The sequence below is a fragment of the Cricetulus griseus genome, chromosome 7 (genome assembly GCF_003668045.3).
Source record: "Cricetulus griseus strain 17A/GY chromosome 7, alternate assembly CriGri-PICRH-1.0, whole genome shotgun sequence".
Classification (NCBI taxonomy): Eukaryota; Metazoa; Chordata; class Mammalia; order Rodentia; family Cricetidae; genus Cricetulus; species Cricetulus griseus.
In genome coordinates, this window is record NC_048600.1 from 86,947,049 (window position 1) to 86,971,310 (window position 24,262).

General features: G+C 49.0%; 2 protein-coding genes across 6 annotated transcripts; one reads left to right on the forward strand and one right to left on the reverse strand.

The window, feature by feature from the left end:
* The first annotated feature begins 48 nt into the window (after positions 1-48).
* On the forward strand, positions 49-5,245 carry Tax1bp3 (Tax1 binding protein 3). Its single transcript, XM_027426802.2, has 4 exons — positions 49-204; positions 3,195-3,314; positions 3,691-3,768; positions 4,254-5,245. The coding sequence occupies exons 1-4, from the start codon at positions 166-168 to the stop codon at positions 4,389-4,391; spliced, it is 375 nt and encodes a 124-aa protein (XP_027282603.1). The 5' UTR covers positions 49-165; the 3' UTR covers positions 4,392-5,245.
* A 773-nt stretch (positions 5,246-6,018) lies between these two features.
* Positions 6,019-24,220, reverse strand: Ctns (cystinosin, lysosomal cystine transporter). Of its 5 annotated transcripts, XM_027426801.2 has the most exons (12): positions 23,810-24,220; positions 22,097-22,176; positions 17,948-18,026; positions 16,508-16,592; positions 12,371-12,474; positions 12,124-12,255; positions 11,407-11,506; positions 11,196-11,315; positions 9,791-9,961; positions 8,106-8,223; positions 7,814-7,928; positions 6,019-7,451 (listed from the first exon to the last, which is right to left on the reverse strand). In XM_027426801.2, exons 2-12 carry the CDS (start codon positions 22,155-22,157, stop codon positions 7,343-7,345), a joined length of 1,194 nt encoding a protein of 397 aa, XP_027282602.1. In that variant the 5' UTR covers positions 22,158-22,176; positions 23,810-24,220; the 3' UTR covers positions 6,019-7,342. The 5 variants fall into 5 exon arrangements, with proteins under 5 accessions (XP_027282602.1, XP_035303338.1, XP_035303337.1 ...); XM_035447447.1 differs by having other exon boundaries at positions 6,019-7,825; positions 23,810-24,216; XM_035447446.1 differs by having other exon boundaries at positions 6,019-7,842; positions 23,810-24,216.
* Positions 24,221-24,262: the final 42 nt, after the last annotated feature.

Here is a 24,262-nt window from a genome sequence, read left to right on the forward strand (position 1 = left end):
AAAGCCGACCAGCGCTGCAGCTGATGATTGGCTGGGGGCTTGTTAAATATTCATGAGGGGGCGGGCCGAGCAGGGCTGCCCTTTGTTAACCAGGGAGGGCGCGGCCGCGGGCATTCTCGCTGCGGGTCTCGCTGGGCGCTGTCGGCTTGTCAGATTTGAGTCGAAATGTCCTACATCCCGGGCCAGCCTGTCACCGCCGTAGTGGTGAGTGCGCTCATGCGAGCTCCTTCTCCTCTTGGCTCACCCCATTTCGCAGAGCGGCAAACTGACATCTAGACGGGCGGAGAAAGCAAAGTGCCCGGGGCTCTCGTGTGCATTCCGGTGGCCAGAGCTCCAGTGGCCGTTTCGGTTTAGCAGCGCTGCAGCCTTCCCTGGCCGGGAGAGGTGGCTGGGACCTAAGAGCCTCCCGAGACCCAGAGCAGAGGTCAGATCCAGTGCACTGCCGCCGCCGGCTGGATAACGTTTAGCAGGCGCGGACTGGGAGGATGGTCCGTGGGAGTGTTAGAAAACTTCCCCTGCCCTGGGCCTCCGTGTCCCCAGCTGGGCGGCCGCGGGGGGCGGGCGCCGACGTCCGAGAGTGAGTCGCAGCCTTTGGAATGAGGAAGCGTTTCCTCTGCTCCAGCCGGCACACTGCTGCCTCCGCCTAGCCGTAGATTTAGGGGGTGGGACTGGCTAGAGTTTGTCTTAGCAGCCCCTTCCCCCTTCTCATCCGGCCTCGTTCTGGGGACGGACCCCTCGAGAGCTAAACTTGATTTTCTGAACTTTTCAGGATACTCAGCCCCTTGGTTCAAAGTTCGTGTTCCTGTGCGTGACACTTGATGTTCTAGATCTTTCCAGGGTCGCCTTCTGGGTTTGTCTTGTCTTATCAGTTGTATTTGAATAGGCAAAGGGAAAGGCAGGTAGAGGTGTAGCTCTAAACAACAAGGTCAGGGTCTCATGGACCCTGCAGCCCAACCCTGAGGCAGTGGTGGGTATACTAAAACCTACCTTTGAGAAGCCTTTATGCCCTGCCAAAAAGGAAGGACCTGGATCTCTCTCCAGTCAGGGCCTCTCTTAAGCCCTCGCTGGCCTTGAATTTCTGGCAGTACTCTGATTTAGCCTTCCAGGTGTTGGAGTTACAGGTGTTAATCAATAAGCACTCTTGGCCCTGGAGTCCTAACTCAGGAGCTATAGGGACCGGCCATGTTTAGACAGTGTATTGGAGAACTCCCAAAGTTAAGAGAGTGGGGGGAACAAAGCCGCGGGGGGGGGGGGAAGCCACTGATGAAGGTGCTATAGGAGGATGAGATTAGAGCCCCAGCTCAGGCCTGGGCTAGAAGGAAATATTGCTGGGCCAGTGGACAACTTCCTGGTTTTCACTCCACTTGTACCGGCCTGGTTTTTCTCGGATCTCTTCCTAACTGCTCCAGAAAGGAGTTCAGGCTTGACCCTATCTGGAAAAGAGAGGGTGCGAGGAGAGCCACTTTGCTGCCTGACTTCTCCCTTATGTCGGTCACAGGGCTTTGTCTCTTTTTGGACCTTGCTGGTGGGCGTGAAGGGAGGTGTGTGGGGATAGGCACTTACACTTTGGGGCAGGAAGCTCCAGGTGAATGGGCCTTAGGCATCATGTTTCTTGTTCCTCTTCCGTCTTGTCAGGCCAGTCAGAGTCCTTCTCAAAGCTTTAAGTCTGCAGTCCTCCAATCCTGATATGAGGTGCATGCCTGAGCATAAGCCGGCAGATCTGGCCTCTTTCCCGAGTTCTGGATTGCTCATGGGGTGGAGATGCTTCCCTCCCAGTCTTACCCTCTTCAAGTATAGTTAACATCCTGATTCTGTTATAGCCATTTTGTCTCCTCCCCTGAACTCTGGCCCCAGAGGTCTGTCTTCTGGAAGCCTGTGTGGATGGCTCCTGACACTCCCAACTACTGACACTGCACTCTACCTGGGTCCCCAATGGAGTGATGGTTGTGTTCATCTGGACTGGGTCTCAACCTTCCTAATGCGCAGCCCTTGAATACAGTTCCTTATGATGTGGTGACCCCCCACCCCCCGCCCATAAAATTCTTTTCCTTGCTACTTCACAACTCTAATTTTGCTGCTGTTATGAATTGTAATGTGAACATCTATGTTTTCTGATGGTCTTGGGTGACCTCGAAAGACTTGGTTGTCCCCACGGGATGGAGATCCACAGGTTGAGAAGGCTACTGATTTGGACAGATGACAGGGTGCACTTCCCCACTTGCTCATCTCAGTCCTTGTCTGTGGATCAGCACTTATAAGTGTCTTTAGACCTCCATATCCCACCGTGAGAAATCCGTTCCCCCACCTACCACTCCAGTGATCATCCTAGCATCAATGCCTTGCCCTACTCCTACCTCCTTTTTGAGACCCAGTAGGTTCAAGATCAAGGTCAGATGGTGCACTGTCATTTCTCAAGGCTGGGTGCAAATAATCCTCTCTTTGTTGAAGCCTTCCCAAGTCCAGAAAACCACTCCTACTTCTTTGTGTTAAAATTCTCAACTTTGGGGGTAACCTCTGGTAGGTACCTGGAGGATGCTTTCTGAGGGCTCTCCAAGGAGCCTGCCCAGTTGGAGACCCTGACCACAGAGCATGCTGAGAAAGCCCAAGAATAGTGTCTCTTACACCGCATGAGAACAGGACCTAAGGACTGGGGAGATTATATGACTAGGCCTACACGCCAGTCTCATCCTTTATCCCATCTCACCTCCTGGAGACACCAGTCTCCTTGACCAGGAAGCCCTTCTCTTCTTGGCAAGTTTCTTCCCTGCTTCTCCCATGCCCCTCCAGGCTTTCATAATCTCTGTAGGGCTTGCTCAGCAGTCCACAATCTGAGCGGCCTCAGCAGGCATCTGCACTCTTAGGGCTTTATCTTTCCTGTTCTGGGTGATCCCTCTCCAGAAAGATAGGTGTCTTTCTTATAGCAGCCACAGTACCTTCTGTTCCTTGGGCCACGATAGGACCTGAATACATTGTTGATCAAGGGTGGGAAATGGGTAGGGAAAGTTGCAGGCAAAGGGCTGTGTGTAGGGGTTGAGACCCAACCACCTGTTGGCTTTCGGCAGAGGGCCTTCATCTCTAACCCCTTGGCATAGTTCTAAGCTGACCCAGCAGCCTGAGGTTGCTGCTGGGCACAGAGATCAGATCTCCTCCCATTCACCTCCGCTTTACTCACAACTTGCTTTTTCTTTTACCAGCAAAGAGTTGAAATTCATAAGTTGCGTCAAGGTGAGAACTTAATCCTGGGCTTCAGTATTGGAGGTGGGATCGACCAAGACCCTTCCCAGAATCCCTTCTCGGAAGATAAAACAGACAAGGTGAGAGACTAGGACCCCAGACCTTTCCATGGGGCACAGAAGCCTGATTGAGGAGGCAGATTTTTCTTCCTGGGTCTGTGTGGAAACAGCAGACTGGTTTTCCTAGACAATCTTAAATTATCTGGTGGGATTAATAGAAAGCATGCTGAGACAGCTTGGAGGAGCAGGAGGTGGCCATCAGCAGTCTGGAACACCCCAGGGGCAGCTACCCTGTCCCTCTGGCTGTCATGGCACAGCCCATGCCAGCTGAATGTATTGGTGGGAAAGGTGGGCAAAGGGACAGAGGCGTTTCTGAGAGTATGTCATGCTGGGCTTTGTGGGTAAAGGGCCAATCCAGTGACCATAGGACCTTACCTGTGTAAATGCTTCTTTCCAGGGCATTTATGTCACACGAGTATCTGAGGGAGGCCCTGCTGAAATTGCTGGGCTGCAGATTGGAGACAAGATCATGCAGGTATGGTTGTTCCAAAGGTGGAAAACAAGGTTTGCGTGAGAGGGGCTGAAGCACTTGGGGTTGGGGGCTAACTCATCAAAATGGGTTTCTGAAGCCATGCTGTTATTGCCTTAAGAGAGTCGGTTTTGTATGCCGCTAGATAGGAATGCTGGGCATCTCTATGTTAGGGGATATTAGCCTGGGCCCCTCAAAACCCTGTTTCCAGATTCTAAGTAGTGATTCTCAACCTTCCTAATGCTGCAACCCTTTAATACAGTTCATCATGTTGTAGTGACCCCCAACCATAAAATTATTTTCGTTGCTACTTCATAACTAATTTTGCTACTGTTACGAATCGTAATGTAAATATCTGATATATATTATAGTCTTCGGCAACCCCTGTGAAAAGGTTGCTCAACCCTCAAAGGGGTCGCAACCCACAGGTTGAGAACCACTGTTCGAGAGGGTAAAGAGCTGAAGTAGCCTATGTTCTCTCCTTGGGACAGGTGAACGGCTGGGACATGACCATGGTCACACATGACCAGGCTCGGAAGCGGCTCACCAAACGCTCGGAGGAGGTGGTGCGCCTGTTGGTAACCCGGCAGTCTCTGCAGAAGGCCGTACAGCAGTCCATGCTGTCTTAGCAGTCAGCCAGTCTTGACTTGTGCCCACCAACCTTATGTATAGTGACAACACATCCACACTATGTCTGTATCTCCTTCTGGCTTCTGCTGTGTGCTGGGTCCCAGCTCTGAGGGGTAACAACTGATCCCAAGGTCCAAGCCAACCTTCCTCCCCCTCAACCCCCAGTCTGAGGCCATGGGACCAGCTTTCTCTCTTGGATGCTGAGGATTGGAAATAAGGGCTTGGAGTAGTATCCAGTCTGCAGTGACCATAGGTTCGGCCTGAGACCCACTACTTGGCCACAGCAGGGGCTGGGCAGTCAGGAAACACTTCCTGAGAGCTGCCAAAGCTTGGAAATGCCAGGTAGGGCCATGTTTCCCCATTTGCTCTGGATGAAGGGCTTGGCCCTGTCCTTCCTCAGTGCCTCTCTCCATGCTTCCCCCATCATGGGGCCCAGCCTGGGGCTGGACCCAAATATGCCAGAGACTGTATGAAGGCCACCTGGATGGAAGAGGGCAGGCTCCCACTACCTTCATTTCCCTAATGGGTGCTGGCCTCTCCAGGAGCTGCCTGCTTAAACAATTTATACAAGTTTCAAGACTGACATTTCAGGGCAGCTCTCAGGATTGCCATTTTTTCTCTACACCTGTGGGTTTAGCTTTTGTATTTTTTAAGTCATAACTTTGATACAAAGTGTTTTTATCTTACTGTTTGGAAAAGCCAATTCTCCTTTTGAATTTAGCTTAACTAATTCACACACCTGGAAGCAGCAACTTGTAGCGTGTGACTAAGCCAATTGGTTACTATGGAAATGGGGCAGTATGATGCTACCCCATGCTCAACACTTGTGCCCAATAAACAATACTGGAATTTATTAGTGGTTTTTGCCAAGATGGTGGGTAGGTGTCTTGGAGGGTGGAATGAAACAAGTGCTTTGGTTTTAAGGATGGCTAGCCTGACCCTTGCTGTTTCGGGAAAATGCACAACTCCTCCTAGGCCTACTTGCCTGGAAAACATATTTCTGTCGGCACCATAGAAGCCTCACTGTGATGTGCAGAGACCACATTTGTGGAAGTGCCTAGAAGCACTTTCACTGTGGTTGTGGGAAGTCTGCAGAGTATTTTCTGATGTCACTGTGAAACCCCCACCTGCCTCTTGTGTACCCTAGCTTCAGTTCCCGCTTGAGAGGAGCTTCACAGGCACTTGGATGTTTACAGGGGCAGTCTGACTAGATGGTGAGCTGGGAACTCTAGGTAGATGTCACTCAGGGGCTTGTCTATCACTGCCAATAAGAACATGTAAAGGAAATCCCAGAAGGTTGGAGATGCTGGTCAGTGATAGAGCACTTGTCCAACATGCTCAGGGACCTGGGTTTGAGTCATAGCACTCTGTCCTAAAGAAAAAGTCCAGAATTTAAAAATTTGTTTTTAAAGTGTAGCACCCAATAACACCCTTTTCCCCTGCCTCCTGGTGCTGTTGAACCCAGGGCCTCAAGCCTGTACACTAGGCAAGCATTCTGCTGGTGAGCCACATCTCTACCTTACCCTGAGACAGTGTTGCAGTGTTAGTCAAGCTGGCCATGACCTTGTGTTTTTCCTGCCTCAGCCTCCTACATAGCTGACATTTCAAGATACACTACCGTGTCAGTCCAATTAACACATTTTATTAAAAAAAAAAAAATCAGTAGGTGAGCTATGGGCTTGACCAGGCTGCAAGCCTGACTATAGGAAATAGTCAAGCCTGACTTTAGAGATGTTTCAGTCTACAGAGTAAGATCTTCACCACCCCTGCTTCATGCCCTACCCTGAACCTTCCAACTCCAGCTCACACCCACAGCCTGAACATGCTGATGGAACCTTGGTACTGGCAGATAAGACACTGAAACAAACCTACCTGGCTCTGGTTGGACAGGGATCTTGAACCCGAGGAGGCTTCTCCGATCCAGTGTGGGTCAACATGCAGCCACCTTATGTCAATGTATTCCACAACCCTATGCATTTCTTTACATAAGTAAGCAAGGTCCTCCAAGCCCCAGGGACTTGGTTCCAAAGGTCCAATATAACTGCCTTCTGCATCTAGTCAGTGATCCAAGTGTACAGATAGTAAACAAGCCACCTTTTAATTAAGGACATATGCTCCACCAAAATGAAACCAGACAAGAAAAAATATACAAGAATGAGAAATACAAGGGCCCCTCAATATTAGTCTTGTAGAAAGCAAAAAGAGCAATTTGGAAAACTCAAGGCTCACCCTGCTTCCTTCCCCATCTGGCATAGGAAGGACAACTTGGGACAAGAAGGAAGGAGGTTTGGGATCAGGGTGGGGCTCATAAGCGTCATAGGAGGTGAGCTCCTGCTCTTCTGAGGCCCAACAGCTAAGAAATTGGAGTTCTAGTTTGAGGCGCACGTGCTGGGGGGAGGGGTCTGTTCTCCCCTACCCTCCAGAGGAACTACTCTTAATGCTTAATTGACTCTAAGGCACAGGCTGGTACTAGGTGCCTGCTCCATAGGTATAAGGTTAGGAGCAGTGCGGGTGGAGTACTCAGATGGGGCTCCATCCGACTCTCAGAAAGTGGAGGTAAGAAAGATGGCAAAAGAAAGCAAGCCATTTCAAAATATCCCTCAGAAGTTAAAAAAAAAATCAAAACATTACTGTGTTATCTGTCCTTTTATGTAAGGATCCAGAGGGCAATAGGTGTGGGTCCACTTCACACTGACCTGGCAGGCACCTCAGGGATCAGAAATATACTTTACCAGGCACCGGCCTGGGCCGGTGTTCTGCATTTCCTGGAGCAGTATCAGAAATGTGGCCTCCAGAGAAAGGACCCCAGAACCTCATCCCATAGTCCTCTCCCCTCCACCACCAGCATCAGCACCTTCGAGTCCATTGGCCACAGCACACCTGGCTGCTTGGTCCCTGTGAACGAAGTGGTGGAAGCACCCTTGGCTCTCACAGCTGCAAGGTTAGCCCTTCAAGCTGTCTCAGAAACACTGGTGGTTTGGGGCAAGGCCATCGGCTGCAAACTTGGTGCCCAGTTCTGTCTGGGATGGCTGTCGGGACCTGTGTGTGCTGCCTGAAGCCTTAAAGAAAAGAGATGGCATATCAAGACGCAGGAGGAGGGTTGGGTGTCTCCCGGCAGGGGGCTGCAACTTTGGGTTGGGAGAGACCACTTCAAGTCTGGCTTTCAGTCTCAGAGCAGAGTCAGGTGTCTGTCCCAGAAAGAGAGAGTCCTCTATGGCTTGGGAGGGGCCAGGATGAAGGCAGGCAGGATGAGTTTAAGGCATTTGGCCCATGAGGAAGACCGTGCTTCTCTGTCGGTATACAGTACCAGCTCTGTCCACCGGTTGCTTCTCTGGCCTTTTCTGGACACAACCTTTCCTACCAGGGCCCAAGCCCTGGCTGTTAATACTGGGTCTCTGGGTTCTAGTTCAGCTGGTCATACCCTGGTTTCTTTCTGTACAAACAGAAGTGCTGGATGAAGAAGACAACATCAAAGAAGATGGTGAAGACACCAAGTCCGAACTTGGTTGGGTCACCGAAGATCAATGTCCATTGGTCTGTTAAATAGCCAGAGGGGACAGCTGGTTTTAGCCTGGTAGCTTCTAAGGCAGGTGGATGTGTGGGGATGTGAGGACGCCCATTTGCCCAGGAAATCGTACAAGCTAGGGGTTCCCAGGAAGCCCCTTCCTCCCGTGCTTTCACCCATTGGGTAGAAGCAGCTTTGGCAGACTCACCGTTATTGTAAGACTGGAGGAACATCTGGAGGAGGCTAAAGCTGCCCCCTGTGAAGTCCAGGAGCACACTGCCAATGCTCCAGCCCTCGGTGCTTTTGTAGTAAAAGTTCATGTAGGCCTGGGGACGGACAATGCCACACATGCCTTGTGACTGCTACTCCAAATAAGATCGGCTGATTCTTCCCACTCATGTACTAAGCTCAGGGCTCCAAGGAACACAATGACCTCTGAGCTTTGACAAACTGGAGCCAGGAAAACAGTTTGCATGCTGGGCAAGTGAAGCTTCCCTTTCCTCCCTGCCCCTTCAGTACCTCCAGACTCCAGTGGGGTGGGGGTGTGAGAATGCTGCCTAGTTTTTCAACCTCTTAGAGTAGATACAGACCTCTGATTTTTATTTTTATACCAGTGTCTCCCTATGTAGCTTAGGCTGGCCTTAAACTCATGATTCTTCTGCCTCAGCTTCCCAGGTACTCCAAGTACTAGGATTACAGGTGTGTACCACTATGTCTGACTGTGACTCTTGATTTTTCACAGCTCCAGTGATTCTGCCCCAATCTCAGCCTGGACTGCACACTACTTAGGAATGTGGGTGGGAGCCAGACTTTCTGGTGTGGAATCCAGCTCCAGCTCTGGGCTACCTTGGGAAAGCTACAGAGTCCTTTAGTTCTTCCACCTGTACAGTGGCCCAGCTGCCACCTCCAACTGCTGGGGCTTCCTAGTCTCTTGGGCATTCCCATTTTCCTGCTGCCCTAGCCTCAAGTTCTTTTTCCAAACCCATAGTGCCCTCAGAGCATCTCTGGCTGGTACCATCTCCTTTGCTACCACCCAGGAGGGAGATCTTGGCCTTGTTGGTGGTTTTCTGGTCCCCATCCTGATCTTTCTCATTCTACTCCATACTTGGTGTTCCCTCTCCAGTTCCAGATAATTCAAATGTCTCCCACAGATGCTCCTGCCTCAGGTTCCCAGCCGTAAACCTCAGCACAGAGCCTGGTCTCTCCATGCAAGTTCCCTGGGACCTGGCTCTAGGTACTCAGTTTCTAGATTCTCAACATTGCTCAGCAGCCAGGCCTGTGCCCAGGCTGCCCAGGCCTGAAACAGCACTCTCCATAGTCTACAGAACTCTGCTTTTTCCCTCAGGGTCTACCCCTGCCTATAGCCAGTGTTGTATCTCTAGCCCAAAGGATACAAGTCTCTCAGCATTGGGAAGAAGTTCAAGGTGGCTCTAGAACTCATATGTGGATGTCATTTCTTTATATCAGGCTCTAGCCTAGGGCCATCATGCTTATCAGAGGTGACATGTTTGAGTCTAAGCCCGAGGACCTTGATTGGACTGTAAGAACTAGGGAGGGGAGCATGCTGAGGGGCCTCTTCGGAGAACATCACTGCAAAGGAGAAGGCCCCAGTGGTCAGCTTCCTCCTCTGTCTGATCTTTTCCAATTCCCCGCCATTGGTCCTTGGGATGGCTATTGTGGTAGGCAGTCAAGAGAGAAATCCAAAGTTATTAGGAAAGACACATGAGTCTGGCTCCAGGAAAGAGCATGCAGTGGTACCCAATGACGCTTTGCCATTCTGGGTTTACTGGCTTCTACTGTAGCTTTCCACCTTAGGAGAATGGGGCCCAGGCTCAGTACCTCTTGCCTCTCACACTACCAACCATATGGAAATGCAGGAAGGCTCTGGAGTACCTGGGGAAAATACTTGATCAGCGTGACGGCGAGCTTGATGTAGGAGAAGCAGAAGAGGAACTGTAGCCATGTGGTCACACCAACTGCAGCCACAATCATGGTGACTAACACAAAGAGCCACGCGAGTACCAGGAAGCCAATGGAGGGCCATGACACGTACTGGTTGCCTCGCTGAGGATGAGACAAGGGGTTTGTAGATGTGGACACAAAGGTTGCTTCGTGGTTTCAGGAAGGGATGGGTTTGGGTGGGTACAGGATGGGTGTGAGGGCAGGGCTGGGGCAGAAGAGGAGGCTAGGAGCACTGGGGCTGTGTCTGCACAAGGCCAGGGTAGGAGACCAAATCCAGAGATTATTGGCTTCTGGGTGGTGAGTGAATCAAACCTGGGCTGGGATGAGGGGTGAAGTCCCTAGCACCAGCCCCATCCTTTTACAGTCAAGCTCTCCTGTTCCATGCACGTTGAATCCTCCAGCCCCTGCTGACCAAGTTCCAACTCCACAGATCTGGACACCTCAGAGCTCATTTGGAGGGAGCAAACAGTATAGGGGCACAAACTCTGATGTTGGAGGCCCCAAAGCCTCACCTAGCCCTGCTTTCAGATCATTCCACGATGTGGATGAAACCCAGGGACCTTGGAATCTGTCCCCCACTCCAGCTTTTCTCTAGACATGGCCCCAAAGTGAGGTTCCTTCAGCAGAGTGTCACCGCAAAGGTGCAAAAAGACCAATGAGCTTTGTGAAAGTCACACAGCTCCCACTGGTCTTGTGTGATGTGAGGAGGTGGCACATTATGGAGAGGTGGTGGTAAAGCTGTCACATCAGGGGCACTCATGAAACACTGGGACTTGATGGATTTTTTTTTTTTTTTTTTTGAGACAGGACTTCTCTGTGTAGCCCTAGCTGTCCTGGAACTCGATCTGTAGACCAGGCTGGCCTCAAACTCACAGAGATCCACCCACCTCTGCCTGTTGGGATTAAAGGTGGGTGCGCTGCCACCACCACCCGCTAACACTGGGATTTTTTAACACATGCCTTGTCCAAGGCTGAGACCCCAGGTAGCTTTTCAGCAACAGAGCCAAATCCTGGTTCCTCCTGACCTCCCAGGAGTTGGCTCCCCACAGGCAACACTCACCCTGGCCATTCCCATCACCTCACAGCCTCCCTCACGCCATGGTGAATGACCTTGCCTTCCCCTTTACCAAAAACCTCACTCAACCTTGGCCCATGAAAACACTATTTTCCTGATATACTCCCTCAGTTAAGCCAGGGACAGGATAGGAAAGTCCACCCCAATCCACTCAGCCACAGAAGGCTGGGGGCCATCATGTCACCATCCCTTTAGGTCATGTGGGTAGAGTGGGGTGGGGGACATCAGTGGCAGGCCAGGTCACCAGACCTCATCGCTTACCTCATACAGGCAGCACTGCAGGATGACAATTAGGGTGAGGAAAACTGCATGCAGGCTGAAGAAGACGTCATTGCTGTTGACAGGGTTCACACCGTTGGGGTATTTGAGGAGAAACTGCTCCTGTTGGGGGGTGAGGAGAAGCTGAGAGATGAAGAGAAGCATAGTCACCCAGGAGCTTTGGATGGGCTGTAGGGAGTGAGCAGTGCTGTACCTGGATGCAGGGCACCCACAAAAGACCAATGTTGAAAACGCTGTAGGCCACGAAGCCTGTCAAGTTCAGGGCTAGGAAGTCAAAGCTGAGACCAACGACACTGCAGGGGGTAGAGGGGAAAAAAGGTAAGGCAGGGGAAGGGTGGGAATCCCCTGGGAGGGGACATAACTCCTAGTATATGGGAAAGGAGGCCTCAGCACCATCCTTAGAGGCCTCTCCATTACCATGGCTGATGCCACCCAACTGGCCCTCTTGAAAGCCAATTCCCTCCTCCCCTCCCACACTCCAGAGGTTTCTCCTGGAGGCCTTTAGGGGAGTGACAGCACCCACTTCCCTGTCTCACTGCTTGGCAGTCTCCTGAGACCTGAGACCCACGTGACAGTGAGAAGACAGGGGAGCTGTGTCCTTCCACCCAGGTCTACTTTGATTTTATCTTTCAAGTCAAAAAGGCTTATTCTCTGGGGCTAAAGGTTGCATGATGTGATGCCCAGCCTTCCAGGGCCAAGGAGCTTCAGGGCAGACTTTTCTCTAACCAGCCTATTTTTGGTTTAGTTAAGCTCCATGTCATTGTTCCCATAGGGAAGAGCCAAGCTGGGCAAGGAACCAAATACCTAGCACAGGAAACCCCACCCTACTAGCAGGCAGAGACAAGTATAGAGGGGTGACTTCCTGTACCCCCACAAGGGTCTGCAGGGAGCGCTAAGCTGAGCAAGTTACCTTTTCCGCCTCCAGTTCTGGATCACCTGTGGGTAGAAGGAGACGGACCAGGCCATGAAGTAGATCCAGCCAATCACCTGGTTTATGATGCTAATGATTTTGCTGTGTATCACCAAGAACCGAATCCTGGGGCTAGAAAGGGACTTGGGTCAGGTGAAGCTTCTGGAGGAAGCCCCAGTGCACATCTGTGCATGGCCACCCTTCCTGTTACATGAGGCCAGAGGGGTGGGGGCGGACGCCAGCCTACCAGGTCTGGTTGGAATGATTTCCATGTAGATAAACAGTCACTTGTCCAACATTTTGAGAAGTCACTTGGAAAGAGGCATTCTTCTCTCCAAGAGGCACTATGACCTGTCAGGAAGACTGAATTTGATTTGTGGCCATGTACAGTTAACAGGGTCTGGCTCCAGGCCATGAACTAGGGAATGGAGGTGGGGCATGTCATACTTAGTTCTGCTTTCTGAGAACTTACTAACCAGGTACAAGAAACACTGGGCCAGCCAACTTGAACCCCACCCTGCCATGTTTCCATCTGGCTTTCTGAGCAGAACCATAGGGTGTCCTTAGCCCTCCCTGGCTAACCACCAAAGGAGTGTGGGGTAGCTTTCATCCTCTCATCAGCTATGCTATCTCCATCTACTCATCTGTGCATGGGACCACAACCAGTGCCTACCTTGATGTCCCTAAAGCTTACAGTGCAGAGCTGGGAGTGCTTCCTGTCATGACTGAACCGTGAGAGCAGTATCCTTTCTATTACTGTGATGCTCAGTGACACTCATAAAAGATGCTTCCCCATGCCCTGCCTCACTGCCAGACAGTAAAGCAGAAGAAGAGTAAACATAAGATGCTCTTGTGGTCATTTCTGCACTGTTCCTCGAAGATGGGCTTGGAGCCTGCCTGTGCATCTGACTTTTTTTTTTTTTTTTTTCATGTTTCTGCCACACTGAAATCCCCTCAGAGAAGCAGGGAGTTGGATGGCATCTTTATGGAACCAAACTGTCCCACTCTAGGCCGCACCTTCAAGCTATGTTGTAACTAAAGTACCACATAGATGTGGCTCATTAAACAACAGTGGTTTCACCAGGCGGCACTCGCCTTTAATCCCAGCACTCAGGAGGCAGAAGCAGGTGGATCTCTGTGAGTTCGAGACCACCCTGGTCTACAAGAACTAGTTCCAGGACAGCTTCCAAAGCCACAGAGAAACCCTGCCTTGAACCACCCCCCCCCCAAACAACTACAACAACAGTGATTTCTTTCTATGTCCCTTTCTCTGGTTTTCTAAGACTGAGTCTTGCTGTGACGCTCTGCCTGGCCTGCAACTTACTATGTAGCTCCAGCTAGCCTCAAACTCACAGAAATCCCCATGTCTCAGTCTCCTGAGTGCTGGGATTACAGGCACAAGCCACTGCACCTGGCTCCTCCCCACAACCACTTCCCCTAGGGTTTTGCTAACACAGCAGTCTGGCCTAGACTTTGAGATCACCCTGCTTTCAGCTCCCAAGGAATGGGATGCCAGGCTAGCAGGGGCTTCTTAGCCCTGCCAGGTGCAATGCCAGCTGTTTTATACTTCCTGGCTATTGCTTTAATCCCCAGATTGTGGCCCAGAAGATATGATGAACCCTATGCCTACAAATGAGGAAACCTGGCTGGCTGAAGTCCCTGACCCAATGCTTCTAGGCTGAATTTCTAGACCACCCAACTTCCAGGTTCTAACCACTGGCTTCTTATACCACAGGTACAGGACAGGAATGCTTAGCTCTGGACAGGGAGGGGCCAATGATGCAGGAGCCTGAGAAGGTGGGTTCAGATGTTCATAAAGACCACCTTCCAAAAATGGTTTGGTTTTGACTCCCACTGCTAATAATAAAAAACCCTGGCTTATAATACATATACAGAAAAGTATACACACCACAGCTTGATGAAGCCTCTCTAAACACCACACACATTCAGCCTCCAGATCAAGAAATGAGCATTTCCAACACCCCAGAAGTTCCATTTTGTTCCCCCGTCCCAATTTCTTGATCATGAGGATAACCACTGGCCTGACACCATGGATTCACTGTTTTTGTATTTTTTTATTCAAGGAATCTTACAGCCCATTTTGTGTGTTGGGCTTCTTTTGCCTAACATTCTTGACTTTCATTTATTTTTACAAGAGGATACTTTTACTTTGATGTCTACACCTAAACTAAGCAGATTGGTGTCTGTTCCTTTGAGAGTTAACATGAGACCTGCAGATCAAACAAAGCTTAGAGGCTTTGCACCAGGCTTGCTGTTAGGACTGTGTCTTTCATTTGCCTCAGCCTGCAGGCTCCGAGTGTGTGTCTGTGTGTGTAAGAGTGTGAGTGTGTGTGTGTGTGTGTGTGTGTGTGTGTGTGTGTGTGTCTGTCTGTCTGTCTGCAGTGGTTAATACTGTACAATGCTACCCATGAGGATCATGGTGTGGGGGGCATCTCTGACAGGGTTTCTCTCTTTAGTAGGATACTCTGAATCCCCTCACTGCTGTTTGCTTGCTGAGGAGCTCAGAATTGGTTTGTAGCCCATTTCCACAACCACCCAGGATCTTTTGAACATCAAGGCTGTCCCTGCATTTTTTTCTTGTGGCCCCTCCCCACCTTTGTTATTATTATGATGGGCAAATAAAAATTGTATATGACAAAGTGTGATGCTTTAATACAGGTATTCGTTGCAATATGGTTAAATTAAGCTAATTAGCACATCCACTACCTTACATCCTTAACATTCTTTTGTTGGGGGGTAAGAACATTGAAGATCTAGTCTCTTAGCAATTTTCAAAGTCACATGTCCTTTAACAACAGGATTTAATCTAAGAAATCAGGCAATTTCATAGTCATGTGAACACTGTAATGAATATGCATACAAATAAAGGTGTCTATGACATCATTGGGTAATAGAACCTTATGGAACCACTGTCCTATGCATGGTCCTTTCTCAACCAAATACTATTATTTGATACATAATTATACTTCATTGTTAACAATAGTCACTATGGTCTTTAGACTTAGTCATTCTGTCTGACTGGCATTAAGCTTTTGTTTCTTTTCTTTCAGTACTGGGGACTGAACTAGTGCTTCATGCATGTTCCCAAATGCTCCTTAATTGAGATTTTTTTTTTTTAAGACAGAGACTTTCTAGGTAGCCCTGGCTGTCCTAGAACATGCAATGTAAACTAGGCTAGCCTCAAACTCCCAGAGATCCATTTGTCTTTGCCTCCCAAGTGCTGGGATTCAGGGTGTGTTCCACCACATCTAGCTGTACCACTCAGTTCTAACTCCAGCTTTTTATTTCTTCCTTTTTATTTTGGGACAGGTCTCACTATTTTCCCAGGCTGGTTATGAACTTGTTCTGCAGCTTAGGCAGGCCTTGAACTCATGATCCTCCTTCCTCAGCCTCTTAAATAGCTGAGATTACAGGCCTACCACTTGCTTGTTTTTATAAACCGTTGTTTATTTGGAGTTGCTGCTTTTTATCTAGCCAGATGTCAACTGACTCACATCACCGGCAAGGTAGAATCAAGAAGATAGAACATGGAAAGCTATGAATGCTCATCACTGTTACACCAGAAAGCCTCAGAGACAGAGTTCTGCACTGACACCCAGCCACCAACCATGTCTCAGAATGGAGCTTCACAAACTATCCACAGACTCTGTTAACATGCAGACTTTGAGTCAGTGGGTCTGGAATAGGGCCAGAGATTCTGTGTTAGAAACACAAAAATCAGAAAGTCAGTCTCTCTTTCTCTTACACACACACACACATACACATTCTCTCTCTCTCTCTCTCTCTCTCTCTCTCTCTCTCTCTCTCTCTCTCTCTCTTCTCTTCCTTTCTTTGTGTTGTGTGCACTCGTGTGTGTGTGTGTGTGTGTGTGTGTGTGTGTGTGTGTGTGTGTGTGTGTGTGTGTTGGCAGGGAATGAGCCTAAAGCGTCATGTAAACATTCTACACACTGAGAACCCCCTCATTTCCTAAAATGTTTTAGAGCAAGGCTGGTACTTCCTATCCAAAGATGTGGTAGGGCCTTAAAATACTTTTAGAACTTCTCCATTCTCAGAGCCACCTTTGCTCAGGCTTCTTTTCTGGCACCTGCCTGTACACCATACACTATTATTACTAACCCTGACTAGGCTATAGGAGTGAAGCCCTGGAAGCTGTTCATCCCAACTTGTCTTCATCTTGTGAATCCTTCCACCCAAACTACACACTGAAAATACCCTTAAAGAGACCAACAAAGTCCAACCACTTATTTCTAGGATGGAATGCAGGCGGTAGTGAGAGCTAGGTGACTTTTTCCCACAAGCTCCTAATTAAAATGTGTTCTGATGCCTAGCATTGCCTTAAGCATTAGTAAGGTCTGTTACTTACTTCATCAGGAAGCTCCAGGATAGTAAGATTTTTTGAATGAAACGTGATTTCAAAAGTGATCACCAAGGTAGAGTTTAATGGATGCCTAGGAGGATAAGAGTCTAGTTACTGTTGGGAGATTGGACCCAGTAAGATATCCATCAACCCTCTGGATTTCACACCAGGTCTTCCTTTCTCGAGAAATCAGAATCGGGAAGGGCAGTGTACTCAGACTGTACACATCCTCCAGATCTAGAAATGAGCATTTCCTAACTCCCAGAAGTCCTGTTCTGTTCCCCTCCAGTTTCCTGACCCCAAGGATAACTACTGGCTGACATCATGGAGTCACTGTTTTTATATTTTATACACAAAGAATCTGACAGCCCAGAGATTTTTTTTGTTTGACTTCTTTTGTATGATATTATGCTTTATTTTCATTTATTTCTATAAGAGAATACCTTTACCTAGATATTTGCCCCTAAACTGGGAGCAGTAAGAAGGGGAAGGAACCATATTCCTGCTTTATTAGGAGACTAGATGTTCCTTTGGGGTAGGGTGAGAACACAAGAAGGTGGAATTCTGGCTGTGAAAAATGGGGGAACATAGAGGGGACAGGCCAATGGCTTTCTGCTCCAGTGGGAGAGGCTTCTTTGGTAGGCTCAGGTCTGAGCAGAGTGTGGTGTGAAGGTCAGCGGGGACTGAATGAGATTAGGCCCTTTGGGAGCACCTCATGGGAGCCTCACATGTGGGAAGCCGTTTAAGGATTCCAGAGAGGGGAGATAACTTGGATGGTTTATATGACGTAGGTGTGCAAGGTACAGAGGACAGAGCAGTAGGCCTGTGAGGAGGCCTGGGGACCAAAGCATAGGCCTGAGAGCAGACTTTTCAGGGCAGGTGAGGAGTAAAGGGCATTATCTCAGCTGGGGGCCACAGGCATGGTGAAGCAGTTGAAGGCCACAGAACTGGCAGAGGGGGAACCAGGTCAGGACCTTCATGCCTAAGCCAGTAGGTGTCCGCAAGTAAGACTCTTAGACAAAGGCAAAGTGTGAACAGGAACATGTGGGACCCCTTGATACTGTCACTTCTGCTTTGGCAAATGACCTCAGCTGTGCTGTGCTGCTCAGTAGTTTGGTTCTTTGCCCTTTATTTTTAGGGCTCTGTCCAAATATTTAGTTTTGGAAAGGGTCTTGAAGTCTGGCATCACCTGTGACCACCTGAAGACTCTTCTTGCTAGTGGAAACAGCTCATGTTTCTAGGGAGAAGTGCCCCCCTTTCCTCCCAGTGGAAATAAGGACTCTGTACGTGTTTGACTTTGGGACCCTGCTCTGCAGTCCTGGGCCTGCACCACTCTGTTTATGTCCTACAGCAAAGAGGCAAGAACATCACACTGAAGTACATGCAGACTGTGCCAGAGATCAGTCCCAAGTGGGGCTGGGGACAGAACTGGGCCTGAGAACTTACCCAAGGGTGATGCTAACGTTGGTTGAGCTGCCATTTTCAAGCTTCACAGTGGGAGGAACAGTGAGACTGACAGTTGACTCTGGAAAGACCCAAGGCAATGACATGAGTCTCGAGGACAGAGAGCTCAGCCATAGGAGGGGTGGCCCCAGGCCCCTGCCATCTGAACTCACTAGCCCTGACCCACTGATATTCCTGCTTCCTAGGTGTACTTCCAGACTTCCATTAGGCTCTTCTCATCTCTGCACCAGGGCCAGACTGCCACACAGTTTAGAGCAGGAAGTGCTGGAACTTCCTCCTCCTTCCCCTCTGCAGGCAAGCTGAGTTCCCCAGAAACAGTCTGGGACCCACAAAGCCCAAAAGTTATAAAAAAAGAAATTCAAACCAACATCTGTGATTGTAAAGGGTGGACTGGAACCACCTCTGCAGATGGACCGCACAGGGGGCTCCTCTGAAAAATTGGTCTGTCTCATTCCTGGGTTCTGAGATGGGCATAAGGCCTGGCTAACATGTTTCTAAAGAACCATATGGGCTTTCCTGAACACTTAGCTCACCCCATGAATGGTTCCATTCCTGAGACTGTTTGCTAGGGACTGGAGGATAGTGGCGAGGGGTGTACACTTTTCACTATCAGGGCTTGCTTCCTGGCATTAAGGTGCTAACTCAGGAGAAGACAGACAAACAAAATCCCAAGGAGAAGGAGGAAGCAGGCTTGGATCTTAGAAAACCATGTTGGGACGAGGGCTAGATTGGGAGTGTAGCTCAGAGGTAGAATGTATGATTAGCAAGCATAAGACCCTGCTTGAATCTACTCTCTAGCACCAAAAACAAAACAAAGCTGGGTGGTGGTGGCACACACCTTCAATCCCAGCACTCAGGAGGCAGGGGCAGATGGATCTCTGTGAGTTCAAGGTCACACTGGTCTACAGAGCAAGTCCCAGGACAGGCTCCAAAGCTACACAGAGAAACCCTGTCTCGAAAAAACAAAAAACAAAATAAAACAAACAAGAAAACCAAAGAAAGAAGGAAGATCATTTTGGGAGATCAAATAACCCAGCACACTGTGGTCACAGGGAATGGCTTGATAGCTTGAGCAATTCCTGTTTTCTTTGGACAGCCAACCACCTCATCACTGTGCCATGCCAAGGTGTACTCAAAGCTTCACGGCACACCTGCCCATCTCACCTCCCCTGCATCCCAGACTTCAAGGAGAGGCATATCCTAGAAGCCATGATAAAGGATCCAGAGATGGAAGAATATTTTAGGCCACAGAGAAGTGCTACATTTGGTGAAGATGGCTCACAAAGAGATGGAAGGCACAGGCCTCTACCCAGAACCCTCCATGGCAGAAGACAAGAACTAGGATCTGCGTATTAGAGCTCAGGTTGGAAAGAACTTGTGTTACCTCCCCAACCTCCTTAACTGGTTCTCCCCTCAGTATTTCCACTGCATGGGTACTTCCTGGGAGAGTCACCTTATCTCCTAAGGTGTTCCCTAGCTTGGAACTCACACTTCTAGGCCTGGCTCTGTCACATCTGAGCTGCTTTCTTCAGTTGATTCCCCATGTATAAGTGCAGATGGTGGCTGTCCCCAAGGCACAAGTCTCCCAGATGTGATTCTTTATAGTACACAGTCTCTAGTCCCCTCACCTGAGTGGATTCCTCAGGTCAGATCAGTTGCTGTAGCCTCAGGGTCTGGAGGCTGCTTTGGCAACACTTTCCTTTCTGCCATGCCAACTCTGTATCCTGCCTGCTATGCTAACTGTATCCTGCCTGCTGTGCTAACTCTATTATACCTGCTTTGCTATCAATATGAGGTTTTGTTCTGGGCTAGGGGAGTGCAGGACTTACTATCCCAGTCTATGAAATTTTATTTACTGCTCAGGACTAGATCAGATAAGTAAGACCCAGAGCAAGCCACTGCTCAGGGCAGGTACATGCATGCTGTGTGTATGTGTAGGCACTTAAAAGGATGTCAGGGAGTTAGATTTTCCAGTCTTTATATATTAAAGTAGGAAGACGGGGGCTTTCGAAGACCCAGATCAGAGAGTGTTTAAATCCTCCCCACTCATCACTACGGAAAACACTGGTGCTCAAGCAAATGAGAGTCTGGGCTCTGAAGTCACACAGTTCCATCCTGGCTTTGACACTTCCTAGATGCATGACCCACAAAAAGGGACTTTACTGTAGAGCCTCACCTGTAAAATGGGCGGAACAGGATCTAAGTCACAGATAAAACGCAGAAGGGTTAGCAGCACTCTTTCTACTTTCTACATGGTCTCAATCCTAAACGCTCATTAGCTTCTCCTGCTGCCATTGCTTTACAACTGCGGGGCATTTTTAGCCCAAGATAGGAGGCAGCTGGGAAGCTGTATCATATCCTGGGGCAGCATGAGTCTTGGGGGGACCACCTTGTTTCCCCTAAGGGAAACCATCAGTCTCCTCTCCTTCCCCCTTTTCTTCAGTGATCTCTAGTCAGCCCTTCTTAGGTTTTTTACTTTTTAACTTTGAGACAGGGTCCCATTAACTTGTTCAAGAAGCCTTCAATTAATTTTGTTCCATAGCCTGTGTAGGCCTTAAACTTGTGATCCTCCTGCCTCAGCCTCCCAGTAGCCAGGATTATAGATCTAGGCTACCACTACTGCATCCTAACTCATCCCAGCCATTTCTGCTGGCCTTTTATTATTTTAGTGAGGTCTCACAAGTCTGCCTGGAATACAAGAACACTATTCATCTTCTCCTCTCAGTTCCTGAGTGCTGGGATACAGTTATGGCACCATTTCTGTTGTTCTCTTCACCCCCATTTTATAATTATCACAATAGGTGATGGGCATTTTCGGTCCTATTTTAAGTTAAAGAAACTTCCTCCAAGAGGAAAGGAGTTTCCCTGTCCACAAAGCTAGAAACGATTGACTAAGGATTCAAAGCTAGGCTTGTTAGATCCAAAGCCCAAGTTGTTACTACTAGGCTGCACTTCCACAGACTCCACTCAAAGAAGTAGAAGTGACACACTCTGGAGGCCTTCTGTTCTTGATGCTGACACCCCAAACAGAAGAAAAGTCCAGCAGAATGAGGCTGGGATCCAATCCAATTCCAGGTTCTCAATTTTGTGGTAGCTTCCATTGCTCCTTCATAGAGTCGGTCAGGAGAAAGAGGCAAATGCAACGGAGGCCCAATTCCAGACCCAGCTTTATCTGTGAAGCTTTTTACCCTGCCTGGGCCTCAGTTTACCCTCTGTGTAGTTGGAGTACTAGCAGGAGTCTCCATTATCTCCTAGGTAATATCCATTATGTGCTCCGGCACACATGCACTTTCTTCCCAGAGTTGATTCAGTAGGGCTGAAGTGTAGCTGTGGCATCCCTCTGGAGAAAGGTGGCATGAGAGCACCTTTCTCCACAAGCTGTGACTTCAGAGGAACATGTCTGATATTTACCAAACCTGGATAAGCTAACCAGACAACCATAATGTGTACAACTTTAGGGAACATCTAGGATTTCTAGTGTTTGCCCCAGGCTTCTGGAAATTGTCAGGAACTTTAAGATAGATTTACTTTGGAGCAAAGACCTACTTAATGATTAAAATGGGCCTGAGCACTGTGAATACTAAACAAAGCTAGTCACAAAAGAAGGAGTTCCAGAAAGGTCTTGGGTATTCCAAGGATGACAATTGGATCTGAAGGGGTCCACTGACAAGGATGTGTGAACTTCACCAGCGTGCTGCTTTCTGTGTGGCTCAGGATGCTGTAACCAGCTCCAATCTTCTCTAATGGAAAGGTCTTTTCTCTTACAAGGTGGGGCCAGGCACAAGGCCTTTTTAGTGTCTCCCAGGACCCATAACTCTCTTTGCAAGGTCCAGAGGCAGAAGCACAAGCTATTCTTTACAGATACCATCTCAGCTTGGTAAGGCTCTGAGAGACAGTCGTACAGTCTGACTAAAGAACTAACTGTTATCTCTGTTGATACAGAGAAGGCAAGAGGGACCCCAGGGTAAAAGGCCAATTACATTTGGGACCATCTGGCTCTTTGCAAAATGTCTCTGAGTGGGAAGTCGATCATAGGTGTCCTGTATAGCACCAAACCTTTGGTGACAAAGAGGTTACTCTTTCCCACTATTTCCCTTTTTATAAAGCTGGGAAGTCACTTTTAAAACTTACCACATTTCTCTATGAACTTCAAGAGGAAAAGGGTCAAAATGGGCAGCCAACTCTTCATCATGTTCTTTGACTTCTTGGAACTAGGTAAAAAATGAATAGCAAGAGACAGGCATGTTAAGGTCGAATTAGCCTTGCTGTTGGTGGACAACATGCTACCTGAGCCCTGGCAGTGGGACAGTTCATAAAGGACTTCTATTTCACAGGCTCTGTGACCTCTGACCTCACAGGCTTGGCATCACAACCTCCGAGAAGGAGACCCCAGAGAGGACTTATCTTTGTTTCATGTGATAGAAAACCTGTTCAGAGCCGCTAAGTGGGTTGTGCAAAAATCCTACTCTGAGGAAGTGAGCACAGACCCGTACCTTCCCTCAACTGCTCTCTACAACCCAGTTAACAAAACAAAATGAATGGAGTTTCATTGGCAGAGTGTGCTTCTCTTAAAACAAAACAAAACAAAACAAAAAACCCCAATCTCTTCTCTAGTTTCACTGAAGCAGATACAGACTGTGAAATTCAAACACTCTGTCAGCAAAAAAAATCCCCCAATACTAAAGGCTAAGACAACCGGAAGGAAAACCTCAGAACAGATGGAAAAGGAATTGACAAGATAACCACAATGCTAAAATGATCAGATTGGCTAACCACACAACTAGACTTGTAAAAAGTTACAAGACAAAGTGCTTGCCATGGCCTTCTTCTGGGGTGTGTGTGTGTGTGTGTGTGTGTGTGTGTGTGTGTGTGTGTGTGTGTGTGTCTAACCATCTTCCAGGCCTCAGTCAAATGGTACTTTCAGGAGCCTCTACCATCCCCACTCAAGAGTAAACTGGAATCAGAGAGCCTCACAGCAGCCTCCCTTTGTCAGGTGTCTGAGGTAGTCCAGCTTTTGGTCCATACCTGGAACTTCCTTAAGGGATAACATAGATTGGACAAGGAATATGCTCCCCGGAGATGGACTGTGCAGTCTCAGGTTCCCATTTACTTAATGTATGATTTTGGAATACTTTCTATGCTTCCTGCTTCCTGGTAACTGCACCACAGCATTAAAGTGAGATGAAATGGAAGGCATGCATTCTCAAAGGGGGCTAAAATAGGCTTTTGGGGTCTGAGACCATCTGTAATCATTGTTTGTGGCTCTCCCAAAGGCCACAATATATATAAAAACAGTGCTTATCAGCTGCATTAAAATTTTAAGGAGGTGGACTGATAAGATAAAAAGTTGAGAAACAATGATGTAATGTTATTACCACTACCACCCAGGGCTCCCAGCTACCTCTCACAAAGCATAAATGATTATTTTCCTCAATATTATTGAAAAGGCAAGACCAGATGTCCCCTCTATCTCTGGGCGAATCAACAGGAGCTTCTGGAACGGTCCTGACAGCATCTAACTTTTTTCCCCCAAAGCCACTAGCGCATTCCCAAGCCAGATTCCGGCGGCATTAGAGGAGACAAGCAAGGGGTTCCAACTGTACTCGAACAGTGCCACCAACACCGGCTGGCAGCCGGTATCATTGCTTTTGCTCACTAATACCCTGGCCCCTCAACTTGGGATTGTTCAGGCCTGGGGTTGGAGCCAGAGGATAGAAACCCAGGCGCTGCTGAAGGAGGCTGCATTCGCGGCAGACTGCCCCTCCGGCGCCGGGCTTGTGTCTGCTGGGGTGGGGGTGTCCTATCGGGAAGAGGGGAGGCCGTCCCGACCGCTATGGTTCTCACCTGACAGGCTCCGAGGCTCGGTGGACCGACCTCACCGAAAGCAGCAATCTCCCGCCAGATGCGCTTCAGAATGTTAGGGACTCTGCGGGCTCCGCTGACTTTGTGTGAGGGCGGGGCCAGCTGTCATCTGACCCGAACCACCTGACTTATGGAGCGGAGAGTTCCGTGCGAAGAACTCTGGAAGTTGTAGTTTTCACGAGTCATAGCCCGCTAAAGTGGAGGGAAGGGAGGAAGGGCGCAGGCGCCTTGGTAGGGACCGGGGCTTGGATGTGAGGGGCCATCTAGTCAACTTGTAGGATCTAGTCACTTGGATGTGAGGGGGGATCTAGTCACTTGTAGGGGCAGCAGGGCTCTCGGAGCCTCTGTCGTCTCGGCGAAACCGGGTGCTCCTTGGCGAAGATTCTCAGATGCGTCCCACTGGCTGGGAACCTCTGCTCAATAGGTCCCGCCTTC

What these genes read in the sequence shown, in the direction of transcription:
- Tax1bp3 (XM_027426802.2), top strand. Translation starts at nt 166, where the DNA reads ATGTCCTACATCCCGGGCCAGCCTGTCACCGCCGTAGTG. An exon ending in AGCCTGTCACCGCCGTAGTG is followed by an intron (nt 205 to 3,194) that starts GTGAGTGCGCTC and finishes TTCTTTTACCAG; the next exon opens with CAAAGAGTTGAAATTCATAA. An exon ending in TTGGAGACAAGATCATGCAG is followed by an intron (nt 3,769 to 4,253) that starts GTATGGTTGTTC and finishes TCCTTGGGACAG; the next exon opens with GTGAACGGCTGGGACATGAC.
- Ctns (XM_027426801.2), bottom strand. Translation starts at nt 22,157, where the DNA reads ATGATGAAGAGTTGGCTGCCCATTTTGACCCTTTTCCTCTTGAAGTTC. An exon ending in CAGAACTGGAGGCGGAAAAG is followed by an intron (nt 11,507 to 12,123) that starts GTAACTTGCTCA and finishes TACCCCCTGCAG; the next exon opens with TGTCGTTGGTCTCAGCTTTG. An exon ending in TGCAGTGCTGCCTGTATGAG is followed by an intron (nt 9,962 to 11,195) that starts GTAAGCGATGAG and finishes TCTCATCCTCAG; the next exon opens with CGAGGCAACCAGTACGTGTC.